Raw genomic sequence first — 16,018 nt, forward strand, 5'->3', positions numbered from 1 at the left:
GCTTAGTAGCAAGCTACTTCCAAACTACAGCTCTTCTGGTGGCTGAGGCTTTGAATGTTACTATCTGCATCAGCATGTCTGCTGTCTTGCTCAGGATATCTTGCTGAAGCTAAGCATACCTGAGGCATGTTCAGTGTCTGGGAGCCATGATGACCTCCTGCTTGGTCTTCCTCTCTGAGGAGAAGGCTGGCTGCACACTATAGGTGGAGTCACCATAAGCTCATGGAAAGCTTATTCCTCATTGAAAAGTGAAGGAGAGAGTTAGGAAATATATAAACTGGGTTGTTTGTTTGTTTGTTTTCTAGACAGGGTTTCTACAGCTCTGGCTGACCTGGAATTCACTGTGTAGACCAGACTGGCCTCAAATTCATAGAGATCTGCCTGCCTCTGCCTCCTGAGTGTTGAAATTAAGGCATGAATCACTATGTCTTGCCCTCAAAAAGTTTTAAAATTAAATGTTTCTACTGCAATTCCTCAGCCTATAATTAGCAAATAAGTATATCTGGATTATATTGTACTGTGTGGGTGGGTGTGTGTTTCTATAAGTGTAAACTCCACCTTTTTCTACCAAGAGCACTGTCACATTGCTCTGAGAGACTCTTTCTCATTTCAGCCTACGAGGGACTGCTCAGGTTTTTGGCTTCAGCCATGCCTGGCTCTGAGCCCATGAGAGTCACTTGGTACTTGAATGCTGTTTCTCTATGCATCTTCCCTGCAAAGTGGTATGTGGGTACCACTTTCCTGTCTTCAAGAAACCATATTGAGCACCTTGACTGAAATTATAGTTAGTATTCTCTCCTGTGAAGAAAGAGTGATGAGGTACTAGATGTGCTGTGTTAGCCACTTCTCTCTATTGCCGTGGTTTTTTACAAAAGAAACGATTCATTGGGCTTATGTTTCCAGAGGGTTAGAGTATATCATGGCAGAGTGAGGCCGAGAGCTTACATGAACTGCAAGCAGGAGGCAAGAGTTCAATGGAAATGGTCCAAGTCATTTGAAACCTCAAACCTCACTCCAAGACACCCCTCCTAAACCTTCCCAAACAGGTCCACCAACTAGGGAGCAAGTTTTCAAACATGAGTATATGGGGCCATTCTATGATGGCTCAATGGTTAAGAAACACTACTGCTCTTACAGAGGACCTGAGCTCAGTTCCCAGCACCCACAACAAGTGACTCATAACTGCCTGTAATTCCAACTTCAGGGGCTCTTCTGCCTCTGGCCTCCAAAGGCACCCACACTCAAATGCAGAGATACTCATACACACACAACTTTTTTAAAATAACTTTAAAATAGAATAACTCTACCTACTATGTAAAAATGAAGTCAGAGTAGTGACCAGCACAGTAGACACTCAGAAATGATAACCATTCTCATTCATAGAACCTGTGTGTACATGTTCACAGAGAAAACCAGGGAGGAGCCAGGAGGCACATCTTTCATTTTATACTATTCTATTGCTGTGGTACACCGTGGCCAAGACAATAGAAGGATGAATTTATGTAGACTTACAGTACGTGAAGGGTAAGAATCTCTCATGGCAGGGAAGCAACATGCATTGCAGCTGGAATAGCTTCAGAGCCACAAGCAGGAAACAGAGGCCATACTCAAAATGGCAAGTTTATATATAACCCCTGAGGGTTTTTTTACCCCCGAAGGCAGGATCTCATGTGACACAGGCCAGCATCAAAGTCACTGAGTACCCGAGATCCTTCTATCTCCCCTAGACGTTGGGAATGCAGGCCTGGGACACTACTCCGTTTATGCAGTATTGGGGATTGGCCCCAGGGCTTCATGCATGATAAACAACACTGTTGCAGCTGAACTACATTCCCAGCCTTGTTGGCTTAAACCAGAAATCAGGGATATTTCCTGCAATTCCACTTTCTGCTCTTATAAGTGACTACTAAAAAAATAAAAATAAAAGCCAAAACCTAGATTTCAACACTTGTTGACACCCTGATATTTAAGTGTATTCTGATTCCACTATAAATAAAACTGTCCTTCACTTATATTCTAGTTCTTTGTTGTTGGGTGTTGTTGCTGTTCTCTTTATCTTGCTATTGCTATATCAGGGCTTACTTCTAGGTTAGGTATTTTTACAGCTTTTATCACTCATTCATTCATTCATTTTTGACACAAGGCCTCACTATGTAGCCCCAGCTGACCTGGAACTCACTATGTAGGCCAGGCTGGTCTCAAACTCAGAGATCCTCCTGCCTCTGCCTCCACAGTTCTGGGATTAAAAGCATGCATCCCCATACCCAGCTTTTTTCCAACATTTAAATAATGGAATTTTTAAATTTTACAGAGAAGTTAAAGAATTGAATAAAAACTATCCATAAGAAAACCACTTAGACAAAACTATCTTGTAGTATCTGTCTAATTATATATGTGCACTGAGCAGGCTGTATCCTGAGTTGTTGGAAGGTGAAAAGACATGGCGGTAATCAACCGTGTGCACTGTACTTGTGTTTCCTAATGGAGGGCTTGGGGTTAAACCTGGAAGACCATAGTCTCCGTACAGCAAACATCTGATCAGAGTCAGATGTTTCAAAATGGCCTTTTCAGACAGTTGTAGTGGTCAATACTGTTAAATCCAGCACTCAAGAGGCAGTAGCCTGTAGATCTCTTGAGTTCAAGACCAGCCTATTCTATTTAGTGAGATCCTATCTCAAAAAAGAAAAAAGAGCTGGGTGGTGTTGGCATACACCTTTAATCTCAGCACTCAGGAGGCAGACGTCGTCGAATCTCTGTAAGTTTGAGGCCAGTCTGGTCTGAGTTCTAGGATGGCGGGTACTATTACATAGAGAAGCCAGGAGAGCGGTGTTATTGCTCAGTCTGCCATTCTAATCGTGTTACCTTCTCTGAAGGCCCTCCCAGCCCTAGGCTTGGAATCTGAGGTTTCTTATAGAAACTGATGCTATCTTCTGCTCTCTGCCCGACTAAGCTTTGTGTGAGGACCACAGTGACATTTCCAGGGACTCTGCGCCCACTGTGGTTGTCTTCCTCCCAGTTAGACAGAAGGCCCTTGAGTGAGCTCTCAGCACAGTGCCTGGCACACCTTAGCATTCCATATAACAGTGAGAGAAGGAACCTGCTAACTGGCACAGTAATTGAGTATCAGCCACTGTTCAGTGTACCTAAACATTTGCACCCTTTCTGACTGGTGTGGAGTTCTTGGAGAATGTGTGCTTGACCTAACACTTAGGTTATTTGCTAGTAAAATTCTTCTATACTTTCTCCCTTCCTCCATGTCAGCTCACCCGACGGTTGCCACCCATCAAAGAGGCTAAACCTAGGCTACAGAAGCTTTTCCGGGACTTCTGGCTCTACTCTGTGCTGATGGGATTCGCTGTGGAAGGCTCAGGTAGGGAATCGTATCTCTCCAGGGAAGGCTGAGTGTGCAGTAGAAACAGCTGAGGCCAGACTCAACCACCTCAGAGTCTGAGTACATTTCAACTGAGCCCAAATGTAGCTGCTTGTTCCTACAGGTACCTACAAATATTACACTTCCCAATGGGAATGCCACATCCCACACAAAATTAGATAACAGACTTGTTTCTGTGTCTCACTGTGGGAATAATTGTCTTAGTACTCTAGAAATTGCCAGACTCTAGAAATTGCCAGAGCCAATAACATATAGACTTCTTGAACTAGATACTCCATGTTCTCATATATTCTCTCTCCTTCCCTCTCCCTGTCTCCCTCCCTGCCTCCCTCCCTCCGTTTTTTCTTCTCCCTCCCTCTCCCCCTGTCTCCTCTCTCATTCCACCTACCCTATTATGGGAAAAATGGCCCCATTCATGCATATTCATCAGGTGGCCCACTGATCTGTACATCCAGCCCTTATCTCTCTTACACCATTCTCTTACAGGACTCTGGCCGGAAGAATGGTATGAGGGAGTCTGTGAAATAGCTACCAAGTCACCGCTGCTTACCTTTCCCAGCAAAGAGCCTCTTCGATCAGTTCTCCAGTACAACTCAGCCATGAAAAATGACACGGTTACCCCTGTATGATTCTCTTCTCACTCCTGTTAAACTGTCCAGAAAGAAATTAGAACAGATCTTTTCTTTTCTCCTGGAAAGGTGACTTCACGAGCCTCTGGGTATTTCTTTCCCTCCAGGCTGAACTGAGTGAGCTCCGAAGTACCATCATCAACTTGCTAGATCCTCCTCCTGAGGTGTCTGCCTCCATCAACAAGCTGGACTTTGCCATGTCTACCTATCTCTTGTCTGTGTATCGGCTGGAATACATGAGGTACGTGAGCCCTCACAGTGGAGAAAATTCTGAACTTTTGTGTCTCAATAGACATTGGACTTTTTCAACTCTTCTTAAGACCTGTAACCACTTAAAAAGCAAACAAACAACTGTGGGGGGATGGGGCAGGACACCTTTAATCCCAGCACTTGGTAGACAGAGGCAGGCAGATCTCTGTGAGTTCCAGGACAGCCTGCTCTGCATAGTGAGTTCCAGGACAGCCCGGGCTACACACGGATGTATATGTGCACATACGCACGCACAAACATAAATAAATCTAAAAGATGGAATAGACCAGGGCGGCTAGTGTAAAGAAGATGATCACCTCATTACCATCTGCTATGGCGTCAGTGTAGCTCCTCCCTTGTTTTCCTCAAAGAAAAACAAGCCAGAGCCCTAAGGACACAGCTCAGTAGCAGAGCTCTTGTCTCACAAGTGCAAGGCTCATCCCAGCACCGCATTAAAAAAACAGAAAGAAACCAAACGGAAAACAAACCATGATCAACATGCTTTTAAGGCTATCTCCCATCCCTCAAGTGTGGCGCTTGAGGGTAGCTTGGGGTAGCTCCCTTAAATTCCATCAAGCTTCCTGTGCCAGCATGGAACAACCCCAAAGCTCTGACTCAAGAATGAGGCTTTGATTCCCAGTTCCTGGTTATTAGGAAAAATTTACATCCCTGTATGAGAAGTTAAGATCGTCTGAGCCTGCACAGATAGATGCCTTTACTTAGAGCCTGGCTTCAGGCGCCTCCTGAAGGCTGCTGTAGAGACTGGCAGATTGTTATGCTCTGTTGTCTTTCTGTGGCCCCTAGAACCTAAACAGCTCTTAATACAGCTATGGTTCAAGCACGTGGGTTTATTTCTTTTTTCTTCCTTTTCCCTAAAAATTATAGGTGTTTTGTTTTTGTCTTCTTACATTTTATATATGTATATGACTGTGGCACATGGATGCCCAGCATGGAGCAGGGTTTCTGAGGTAACTTGCAGGAGTCAGTCTTCTCCTTCTGCCATTGGATCTCAGTGACCAAACTCAGGTTGTCAGGTGAGGAGGCAGGTATCTTTACCCTCTGAGCTGTCTGGCTAGCCCAGTCAGGTTTCTTTGGTTTAGTGGGTTTTTTGGTTTTTGTTTTGTTTTGTGGTTTTTCAAGACAGGGTTTCTCTGTGTGGCCCTGGCTGTCCTGGACTCACTTTGTAGACCAGGGTGGCCTTAAACTCACAGCAGTATATACCTGCCTCTGCCTCCCAGAGTGCTGGGATTAAAGGCATGCACCACTGAGCCTAATTCAGGGTTTTGTTTGTTTTTTTTTTTTTTTTCTAATTATAAAAATAAAATGCCAGTACTTGTGAAGCCAAGGCAGAGGATTGGTGCCAGAGCCCGCCAGCAGAGTCAAACAGTTCCCGAGTGGAGACTGAGAATTGAAAGGAAATTTAAAAAATACACACTACATACAAGATCAGTTCGAGAGGGCTGCCAGTAGAAACTGTCACACACAGTTTATTCCACAGTTCCTTTTTATAGTCAGAGCAAAGCACTTCACACAAACAAAAGGAAGTGGACTTGGCAAAACATCCTGCCTCTCCCTCTCTCCAGGTGAAGGCCAGGGCGAAAACATGTTCTTCATTGACAACTCAATAACCAAGCAGCCTGACAAATAAGTAGCTCTCCACAGATAGGTGTGAGTTTGAGACCAGCCTGAGCTACATGAGCTCAAAAAAATGAAAAAGAAGCTAGAGAGATGACACCATGATTCAGAGTACCTGCTGCTCTTCTAGAGGACTTGAATTTAGTTCTCAACACCCACATAAGGTACTTTATAATGTCCTGTAACTCCAGCCTCAAGTGATCTGAAGGTTCTGGACTTGGCAGGGACACACACACACACACACACACAGAGCATACAGACACATACACATGTAAGTAAGATCTTTAAGAAACAAAACAACCCCAAGAATTGACACAGACTATGCCAAAGGTACAGAAATAAAGAATGCAGGTATGGTAGCACATGACTTTAAATCCAACATTCAGGAGGCAGAGTTGTTGGATCTCAGTGAGTTCAAGGCAAGTCTGATCTACATAGTAATTTCCAGGCAAGCCAGGGCTACATGGTGAAACTCAGTCTTTTTTTTTTTTTTTTTTTTTAATGCAGGTCTTACTTTCTTAGTCCCAATTCCTTCATTCGTACTGAGAGATGCCCATGTGTGTTTGCTCACAAACCCCCCTCAGTGTCCTCTGCTCAGGCATTGTGCACACATGAGCACACACAGCCTTTAAGGAACTTGTTGGTGGGGCCGCGCTGGACCTGTTCCACTGCATGTTATTCTTCTCATTTAATAGTATATTTTGGGTATTTTTCTGCCACAATACACATGAAGCTGCCTCTGCTTTTGGCAGTGGTGATGGGTGTCATCAAATGAGTGTGCTTTGGCTTCTTTTACCAGCCTCCTATTGACGAGAAATTCAGGATAGCTGTGTTTGAAGTAAAGCAGCCAGCACTACTAAGAGTCTTGGTTCTGGCCAGGAGTAGTGATGCATGCCTATAATCCCAGTACTCAGGAGGCACAGGCAGGTGGATCTCTGTGAGTACCTATAGAGATCTACAGGCTGTTTATAGAGTGAGTACCAGGACAGCCAGAACTACACAAGAAACCTCGTCTCAAAAAAAACAAAAGAGAGAGAGGGGACTGTGGTACTAAACGGTATAGATCACCCTGTGGAAGGTCCAAGTGAGTATGTGCTCCTATAAATGGCAGAGATGCTGTCCTTTAAACCAGACCAGTTCAAAACACTGCCAGGTATCTAGTGGGGAGGGTCAGGTTTTGCAAAGTGTATTCAAAACTGTTCTTCTCGTTAGGGTACTGCGTTCTACAGATCCAGATCGATTCCAGGTAATGTTCTGCTACTTTGAGGATAAAGCTATTCAAAAAGACAAATCTGGTAAGCTTATTATTATGGTACTTTGTGATAAATTGAGCTTGAGTAGGAAAAAAAGAATATTTTCTGTTTTCTATTCACGTAGAGAAAGTAGTTATATGAAATTACATACTCCATTAGAAACATCTTTGTAAAATATATAACCTTGAACAGTACTGCAAGAGCCAGGCAGTGGTGGTGCATGCCTTTAATCCTAGTGAGGTAGAAGGAGGTGGATCTCTGTGAGTTCAAAACCAGCCTGGTCTACAGAGCAAGTTCCAGGACAAACACGGCTATACACCCTGTCTCAAAACAAAACAGAATAAAAAGTACTGCAAGGCAGGACCAGGACCACCAAGATGGCACAGCAGGTAAAGGCACTTGCTGCCAAGCCTGACAGTCTGAGTTTGATCCCTGGGACCTGCATGGTGGAAGGAGAAAACTGATTCCATAAATTGTCTTCTGATACCCGTAATCCACTTACACAATGAAATACAAGTGCACATGTGCACAAAAAAATTAATAATAAATGTAAAAGAATTTTTCCTTTTCAAAAATGATTTATTTTATTTTATAACTATTGCTGTTTTACATGCATACATGTCTGTGTGAGAGTGTTGGATCCCCTGGAACTGGAGTTACAGACAGTAGTGAGCTGCCATGTGGGTGCTGGGAATTGAACCTGGGTTCTCTGGAAGGGCATCCAGTGCTATTAAACACTGAGCCATCTCCCCAGCCCCACAAAGACTTTTTTTTTTTTTAAATACTCCAGGGTGGCCCAAGATGTAGTTCAGTTAGTAGAGTGCTTACCTAGTGGGCATAAAGTCCTATATTCAGTTCCCAGACCATATACCGAGTATACTAGTACATACTGGTTTTTGTTTTGGGGGTTGTTTTTTTTGTTTTGTTTGTTTGTTTGTTTGTGTTTGTTTTTTGAGACAGGGTTTTTCTGTGTAGCCCTGCCTGTCCTAGACTTGCTTTGTAGACCAGGCTGGTCTGGAACTCACAGTGGTCTGCCTGTCTCTGGGATTACAGGTGTGCGCCACCCGGCCTGGCTAAGTATCCATTGTTATCACAGCACTTGGTTGTGGAGGCAGGAGGGTTGGAAGTTGAGGGTCATTCTCAGCTACATAAAGAGTTCAGAGGCAGGGCATGGTGCTTGAGAAGCTGTCGAGGGGCTGGGGTAGGTAATCAGGCTTTTTGGGAAGATGTCTCATAGGTAAGAGTGCTTGCTGTGAAGATCTGAGCTCAAATCTCCAGCACTCACGTAAAAGCTGAAAATGGCTGTGTATGCCAGCCAGCTTCCTGAAGCTCCCTGGCCAGCCAGCCGAACCAAAATGGCAAGCTTCAGGTTTAGTGAGAGAACCTGTCTGAAAACTTAGGTAAATAGTGATAGAAAAAAAATACTTAGTATCCTACTCTGGTGTGTAAATGTGCACATATGTGTACACACAAGCATACAAAACACATATGAAAAGGGAGGGTATGGGAATATAACTCAATGGTAGAGGGCGTGTATGTGACCCTAGATTCAATTCCCAGAACCACGAAAGAAATTTTAATTTAATTTTAAAATACATCTTTCCTATTTTGCAAGGACTCAAAACAGGAGTCTACTGTTTATGCGCAAGCGTGCCAGCATCCAGACACTGGTCTCTAAAATACTGGCTTCTGCAAAATAAATAAATAAATACAAGGCTCCACAGATGGTCATTTATGGGTCTGCAGCATCTTTCTGATGCCAGAAGGTAGTACTGCTTTTAAACATCAAGAGCAGGCTGGGGGGATCAAGGAGCCAGTTAAACAGTGATCAAATTAGAATAAATTGAATGTAAATAGTATTTTTTATAATTGTGCTTATTTGAAACAAGTTTACATTATGAACAGTATGAATCATAATGATACTCTAAAAAGAGTAAAGTTTAATATAAAATGTAGAACAAAAACGAGTAGACTATATTTGGAGGTATGTATACTGTTGTCCTTTTTATAAAGTGACATGGGGGAGTCAGGCAAGGTGGCCTGTAATCCCAGCATTCAGGGAGGCAGAGGCAGGCAGACCACTGTGAGTTTGAGGACAGCCAAGGCTACACAGAGAAACTGTGTCTAGGGGTGGGGCAGGAACAGCCATTGAGTTTGCATAAAAGCTATACAAACCTGTAGGTATGCTGTAAGTCATTCTGTATTACTTAGATCGCCCAGTACAATGTAAATCCTATGTAAATAGCTCACACGGGTTTTCAGTGTATTTTTACATTATGTGTGTGATTGTTTGCCTATATGTATCTAAGTGCACCATATGCACTTATTTGGTTTGGGTTTTATTTTCTTCCTTCCTTTCTTTTTTTCCCCTCTTTGGTTTTTCGAGATAGAGTTTCTGTTTGTAGTCTTGCCTGTCCTGGAGCTCACTCTGTAGGCCCAGCTGTCCTCTAACTCAGAGCTCTGCCTGCCTCTGCCTCCCCAGTTCTGGGATTAAAGGCCTGTGCCACCCTTCTGGCTAGGTTTTGTTTTCCCTGAACCAGGTAATACAGCTCAGGTCGTGTTTGAACTTATGGGATCCTGCCTTTACCAATTGGGTATCAATATTGCAGGTGGGGTTTTGCCATGACACACTCTGATATTTGAAAGTTTTTGAACACCATGTCACCTCTTACACAAACCAGTTTGGGGAATAAAGAGATGGCTCAGCAGTTAAGAGAACCTACTACTTTATCAAAGGGCTGGAGCCCAGCACCCACATCAGGTATATCCCTTTAATGCAGCTCCAAGGAGTCAGTCCAACACCCCTTCTGGTCCTTATGGCTCTTGTACATGCACATGTACATAAACACAAGAGACACACAAATAAATAATTTTTACAAAAACAAATTTTTAAGTTGCCAATTTTAGAGCATTTCAGATTTTGACTTTTTTTTCCCCCTTAATGATTCTGAGGATCAAACCCAGAGCCTTACAACTATTAGGCAAATACTCTTCAACAGAGATACATCCTCAGCTTGCATTTCAGATTTTCACCTTTAAGATTAGAGGTACTTGAGGCTGGGGAGATGGCTCAGCTGTTAAGAGTACTGGCTGCTCTTCCAGAGGACCCAAGTTCAATTCCCAGCACCCACTGGCAGCTCACAACCATCCAAAACTTCACTTCCAAGGGATCTAAGGCCTTCTGGCTTCCACAGACACTAGGTACATACATGGTATGTACATATGTACATACATACAGACAAACACACACATTTTATATATATGTGTCATGAGTCCATACCAATTGAATTATTGAATAAATGCAAAATAGGGAAAGGGAGCCAAGTCTTAAAGAGCTCCAGTTTATAAAAATAGAAGAAATGGAGATAAGTGGAAACTCCAAATGAGCGGTCATACTACTTACTGCAGGCAGAATCCATTAAGAGGCCAAGACTGGCAAAATGTCAGAAATAAATTAGATGCCTGAGATCTCAAAGTATCATTCCTCAGCGCTGTGTTGTCTGTGGCTTTAACTCACTCAGCACTCCTCTGGGGTGGCACTTAGTTCCTGCGATCAGAGCGTGCTTTAGGAAGGAAAGACAGTCACTCAAACCATGGGATGACAGCTCACACAGAAAAGATAAGAGCTCCAGATATCATAGTCTCCTGATATATATGACAAGAAAAACACGTTAGCCAAGCACAGCAGCACACACCTGTAACCCTGGCATCCAGAAGTCTGAGGTAAGACTATTGTCATGAGTTCAAGTGTAGCCTGGGCTACACAGGAAAAGCAAACCAGGCAAACCATGTCTCAAGAAACCAAGAAAAGCCAGGCACGGTGGCACACACCTATAATCTCAGCACTCAAGAAGGCAGAGACAGTTGGATCTCTGTGAGTTCAAGGCCAGCCTGGTCTACAAAATAAGTCCAGGACAGCCAAGGCTACACAGAAAAACCCTGTCTTGAAAAACAAGACAAACAAACAAAAACATAAAAAGAAAAGCACATCACCGCTAGCATTCCCTCCAAGTCCTTTAAGCCCTGCCCGAGTGAGCCAGCATCAGATAGCTAAATTGAGGGACCTTCTAAAAATCAGCTGTGTTCTCAAAGCATCAAGGCCATGAAGTCCAGGGACAGACTGAGAAGTCTGTTACAAGCCAGCAAGATATGTGAGAAAATTCTATGTGGTGTCCATATTAACTCCCAAAACAGAAAGGGGGCCATGAGTGAGAAAATTAGGAAAAGGCTGGAGCTTGGCTGATAATGTTGCACCCATATTCGTGTTGGCAAATGCAGGATGGTTATGGCAGGTGTCACTTCAGTGAGCCAAGGAAGGAGAAAAGAAACGTGTGCTGCTCTGCAGTTCTCTGAGTTTGAGATCACTGGTAAATTTTTGTGACTATACCTAAACCCTGGGAACCACCCTCTCATTTCAGGGATGATGCAGTGTGTCATTGCTGTTGCTGACAAAGTGTTTGATGCCTTCCTGAACATGATGGCCGAAAAGGTAAGCCTCACCAGAGTACCAGCATGTGCCTGCTGGCAGCACACAGGAAACCCTATGGTTCCTGTCTTCTCACTGTAGGCTAAGACCAAAGAGAATGAAGAGGAGCTGGAGCGGCACGCCCAGTTTCTGCTGGTGAACTTCAATCACATTCACAAGAGGATAAGGAGAGTGGCTGACAAGTACCTGTCTGGTCTGGTGGATAAGTAAGTTTGATTTCTCTCTAATGCTTTGTGTGTGTGTGTATGTATGTGTGTATACATATATATATATATATATATGTGTGTGTGTGTGTGTGTGTGTGTGTGTGTGTGTGTGTGTGTGTATATCATAGAACAAAGAAAAGTCATCATTATATTATCAGCCCATAAAATAACAAAGTCAGAATAAAAACTCAGGGGTGATAGAGCAGCCCCAAGAATGTCAGTGAGTTTGTTACAGCCTACATTTTAGCCAAAAACCATACTTTCTGAGCCATTGGTATTATCTAAAATAGTTTGATAAGATTGAGCTCACTGACTCTTAATCCAGGATCTAGCGGAAAGTCCCCCAGTAGAATAAGGATCCTATGAGCTTCTCAGAACAAAATCCCACACACTTGCATCTTTCCACTGCTTGTGCTCAGAGACAAAGCTTAGGACATGACAGCATATTGAGACCTTTCAGAAAGTTAGCAGGGTTGCCTCTGAGGTAGAGATGCCAAATTGCACACACACAGCCTGCCTTCAGCTTCCTAAGAATGTCTAGGGTTTCTAGAGCCTATCACAGAGGCTATATGCCTGGTCTAGGCAGCTGCAGAATCTGGCTCTGGAGCTAGCCAGGGACTATGAGAATAAGCCTGCACATGCAGCATGCATCTAAGTCAGACTTCTCGAACACTGAGCCACATAAGAGATGAGCACTGCACAAAGGCAGTGTCCTTCTAATTCATGGGTCATCAGCCCATGACCTATTATTGCTTTTAGGACCAGGCAACTGCTTCACTTCATTCCAATACTTTTGTTTTCTGTTGGTGCCATAATGTGAGAAATATTGGGGAGCACCATCAAAAACTAGAACTTCTTTGGAAAGGAGGATGTGTAGCCTCAGGACAAGGACGGGCTGGGCCTGAGGACATTTCCAACCAGGCTCCATCCACCTCACTGTGGAGAGAGCTGTGTAAGTGCCATGTCTTGGTGGGCTCATGCCAGTGCAGGGGAGGCACCAGAGGTGGACAGCATAGTTTCGTAGAAAGCTCATCTCCTTATACCAGAGAACCTTTTCTTGCTCTAGGTTTCCACACTTGCTCTGGAGCGGGACTGTGCTGAAGACCATGTTGGATATCCTGCAGACACTGTCACTGTCACTAAGTGCTGTGAGTGTTCCGGTGGCTTGAATTTGCCTAACACATGAGCTTTCCACCATGTGCTGTCCTGACTTAATCCTCCAGTAATACTCACTTATGTACAATGGAGGGGGTACCCAAATTGTTCCCTGATGTCTTCCACTAGACTGCGGCAAGTTTGGGAGTCCATATGGGACATGTGATGGGAAAGGGTAGCAGCCACACTGTTGCCTGTGTCACATGCTTGGCAGAAGCAGCCTCAGTGGCTTAGAGGTCTGTTTGTTTTCAGGATATTCACAAGGACCAACCTTACTATGACATTCCTGATGCCCCCTATCGGATCACAGTTCCTGACACATACGAAGCCCGGGAGGTAAGTCCATTTGGTCCCCTAGAATGAGGGGTTCCCTGGGAATGTCAAGACAGATGATCAACATACCCTAGGTCCCCAAGTCCCCAGCATTTAGCAGTATGATGGTTTTTGGCACTGTCCCAAGAAAAGACTGTAGGGGAGCACCTGAACTCCCAGGCCTGTCTATTTTCCAGGGTTGTAATTCCCACTCAGCCACCCTGACTCTGCAACATTCCTGCTTTAGCTGCTAAAGGCATTTCTGGCTATAAGTCAGCTACCAGCCCCTCAGATATGCATTGAGCAAGCATGATTTTCAGAGCTCAATCCTCTGAGGCATGCCAACTTTTTCACTGTAGACTATAATGACAGATTCTGGTTTTGCCATATCCTTGGAAAATGGGTAAAATAGCCCCAGATGGGGATGATGTCCTGGTAACTCCTCTCTACTGAGTATGACTGACATGGAGCTCCTAAAGAAGGCTGAACTGGCTCAGCATTCTGCCAGCCTGAGGCAGGGTCCTGCCCTAACTGGGGCCTCCCCAGCTGGACAAGCTATCAGTAGTGAGAATCCAGACCAGTGCTATGATGCCTGTGAGAATTTTTTTTCCACCTAGAACATGCCTTTCCCAAGTCACGGACTAGGATGTGTTGCACAGTGGCCTTCAGATACATTTTATGTTGTAGGCTCTGCTTCACAGCCTATTAAGGATTCCTGGCCCCTGGCACCTTGGGATTAGTGCATGGTCACTGATGGAGCTTCCATATCTATTGTCATAGACTAGGTGGATTAAGTAAAAAAAAAAAATTTAATTTTCTCACAATTATGGGGAGTCTTCTGAGGTCACTGTCCTTGGAATGTAGATGGCCACCTTCTCACTATGTTCTCTTGTGGTCTTCCCTCTGAGTGTCCCTGACATTTCTACATTTCTTCTGGGCTTAAGTATACCAGCTGTATTAGGTAAGGGTTCACCCTTATGGTCTTTAATGGAATCACCTCTTTCAAGGCCCTATACAAATGGAGTCTCATTCTGAGTTTCTGAGGATCAGTACTTCAACATAACACTTGGAGAAGACACAGTGTTAGACTGTGACAGTCACTGCAGCCTAGATAGACTGACTTCAGGTTGTTCACCTTCCAGAGCATCGTAAAAGACTTTGCTGCACGATGTGGCATGATCCTGCAGGAAGCTATGAAGTGGGCACCCACGGTCACTAAGTCCCATCTACAGGTACTTTTTCCAAATACCAAAATGTAGTCAAAATAGAAACACTAGTGTGAATGAACAGAGAACATTAGTGCTCAGGGGCTATTCTGTTGGATGTGTCTTTCAGGGTATGTATGCATGTCAGCCAAGGGGCCTGGGTCTGACCACTACAGTACCTAAAGTGTGGAAGGACTTGTGGCTGCTTGCTAGATGTGTTGGGGCAATATGGTAGGCAGGAATAGTGCCACAAGCCAGCAGCAGTGCCACCCAGGCTTGGTGCATTATGTGCACCTGAGCGTGAGACCTTGATGGAGGCTGGTGAGCAGACAGAATCAAAGATTTGATTGAGTTCCAGTGAAGCTCTGTCTAGGCTACATGCATAGATATATCTGCATTTCTTCAGACTAAAGTTCTGTCTTGCAAAGAGAACAAAAATTACACGGTATGTGGAAAGAAAAACGTTGTCTTAAAAGGAATCAAAGATTGGGGGGAAGGTACCACTAGAAGGAACCTGAGCTAACAGTGCAGGCCTGTAACGGGACCTCAGGAGAAGCTAATTTTGTTTGTTCATTTTTGTTTTTCAAGACAGAGTTTATCTTGAAACAAACTGTGTAACAATTCTGGCTGTCCTGAAACTCACTATGTAGACCAGAGTGGTCTTTAATTCATAGAGGTCTATCTGACTCTGCCTCCCAGGTGCTGGGATTAAAGGAGTGTGCCACCATGCCCAGGTTCAAAAGTGCTATTTGTAAAAAAAAAAAAAAAAAAACCTTCCTCTTAGTGAATCCCGGGAAGGACAGAGCAGCTGGCTCAGACAGACTTGGAGGAATTTGAGACTGCACTGAGCAAGTACCCTAGTGAGGTTCCTTCTTCCATAGAAGGTTTGATAGCAAGGATTATATAACACTGGGAAAGTGCTCATCTTTGACCAGTAGATTCACACACAAAAGAGGACAAAGCCAAGCCTGCTTATGAAAGGCCACTGTTTGACACCTTGTACTTTTAATATTTGTCCACTGGAATTCTTCAGATGGTTTTTTTTGTCAAATCATTAGTGTTCGAAAAGTATCTGGTTTCCTTCATGTCATGTAGAGGAAAAGAGCATAACTACTAATGAAAGCAAGAATCCTTTAGTGCCTAATGGTTTCAGGACACCAAAAGAAATCAGTAGATAGAGCTCCCCTACCCCAGCATTTTTTTCAGGAAGACTTGGCCTTAAGAAGAAAATAGAGGTCAGATGGTGCATGTCTTTGATCCCAGCACTCAGGAAGTAGAGGCAGGTGGATTCCTGTGAGTTTGAGGCCAACCTGCTCTACAGAGTGAGTTCCAAGACAGCAAAAGCTACACAGAGAAACCCTGTCTCAAAAAAAGGAAGGGAGGGAGGGAGGGAAGGAGGGAAAGAAAGAGGGAGGGAGGGAAAGAAAGACAGGGAAGGAAGGAGGGAGGGAGGGAGAGAGAGGGAGAGAGAGAGAGAGAGAGAGAGAGAGAGAGAGA

The 16,018-nt window shown here is 44.1% G+C and overlaps 1 protein-coding gene across 1 annotated transcript in view; it reads left to right on the forward strand.

The window, feature by feature from the left end:
* Positions 1 to 16,018, forward strand: part of Pi4ka (phosphatidylinositol 4-kinase alpha) — a 117,715-nt gene that overhangs the window by 71,184 nt on the left and 30,513 nt on the right. Inside the window, exons 20-28 of the mRNA XM_021654527.2 lie at positions 3,262 to 3,370; positions 3,878 to 4,014; positions 4,128 to 4,261; positions 7,117 to 7,199; positions 11,576 to 11,646; positions 11,725 to 11,849; positions 12,916 to 12,997; positions 13,257 to 13,340; positions 14,459 to 14,548. Coding sequence (XP_021510202.1) covers positions 3,262 to 3,370; positions 3,878 to 4,014; positions 4,128 to 4,261; positions 7,117 to 7,199; positions 11,576 to 11,646; positions 11,725 to 11,849; positions 12,916 to 12,997; positions 13,257 to 13,340; positions 14,459 to 14,548 — 915 coding nt within the window. The remainder of the gene's footprint in view (positions 1 to 3,261; positions 3,371 to 3,877; positions 4,015 to 4,127; positions 4,262 to 7,116; positions 7,200 to 11,575; positions 11,647 to 11,724; positions 11,850 to 12,915; positions 12,998 to 13,256; positions 13,341 to 14,458; positions 14,549 to 16,018) is intronic.

Source organism: Meriones unguiculatus, chromosome 17 (genome assembly GCF_030254825.1).
Source record: "Meriones unguiculatus strain TT.TT164.6M chromosome 17, Bangor_MerUng_6.1, whole genome shotgun sequence".
In the NCBI taxonomy this organism is placed as follows: Eukaryota; Metazoa; Chordata; class Mammalia; order Rodentia; family Muridae; genus Meriones; species Meriones unguiculatus.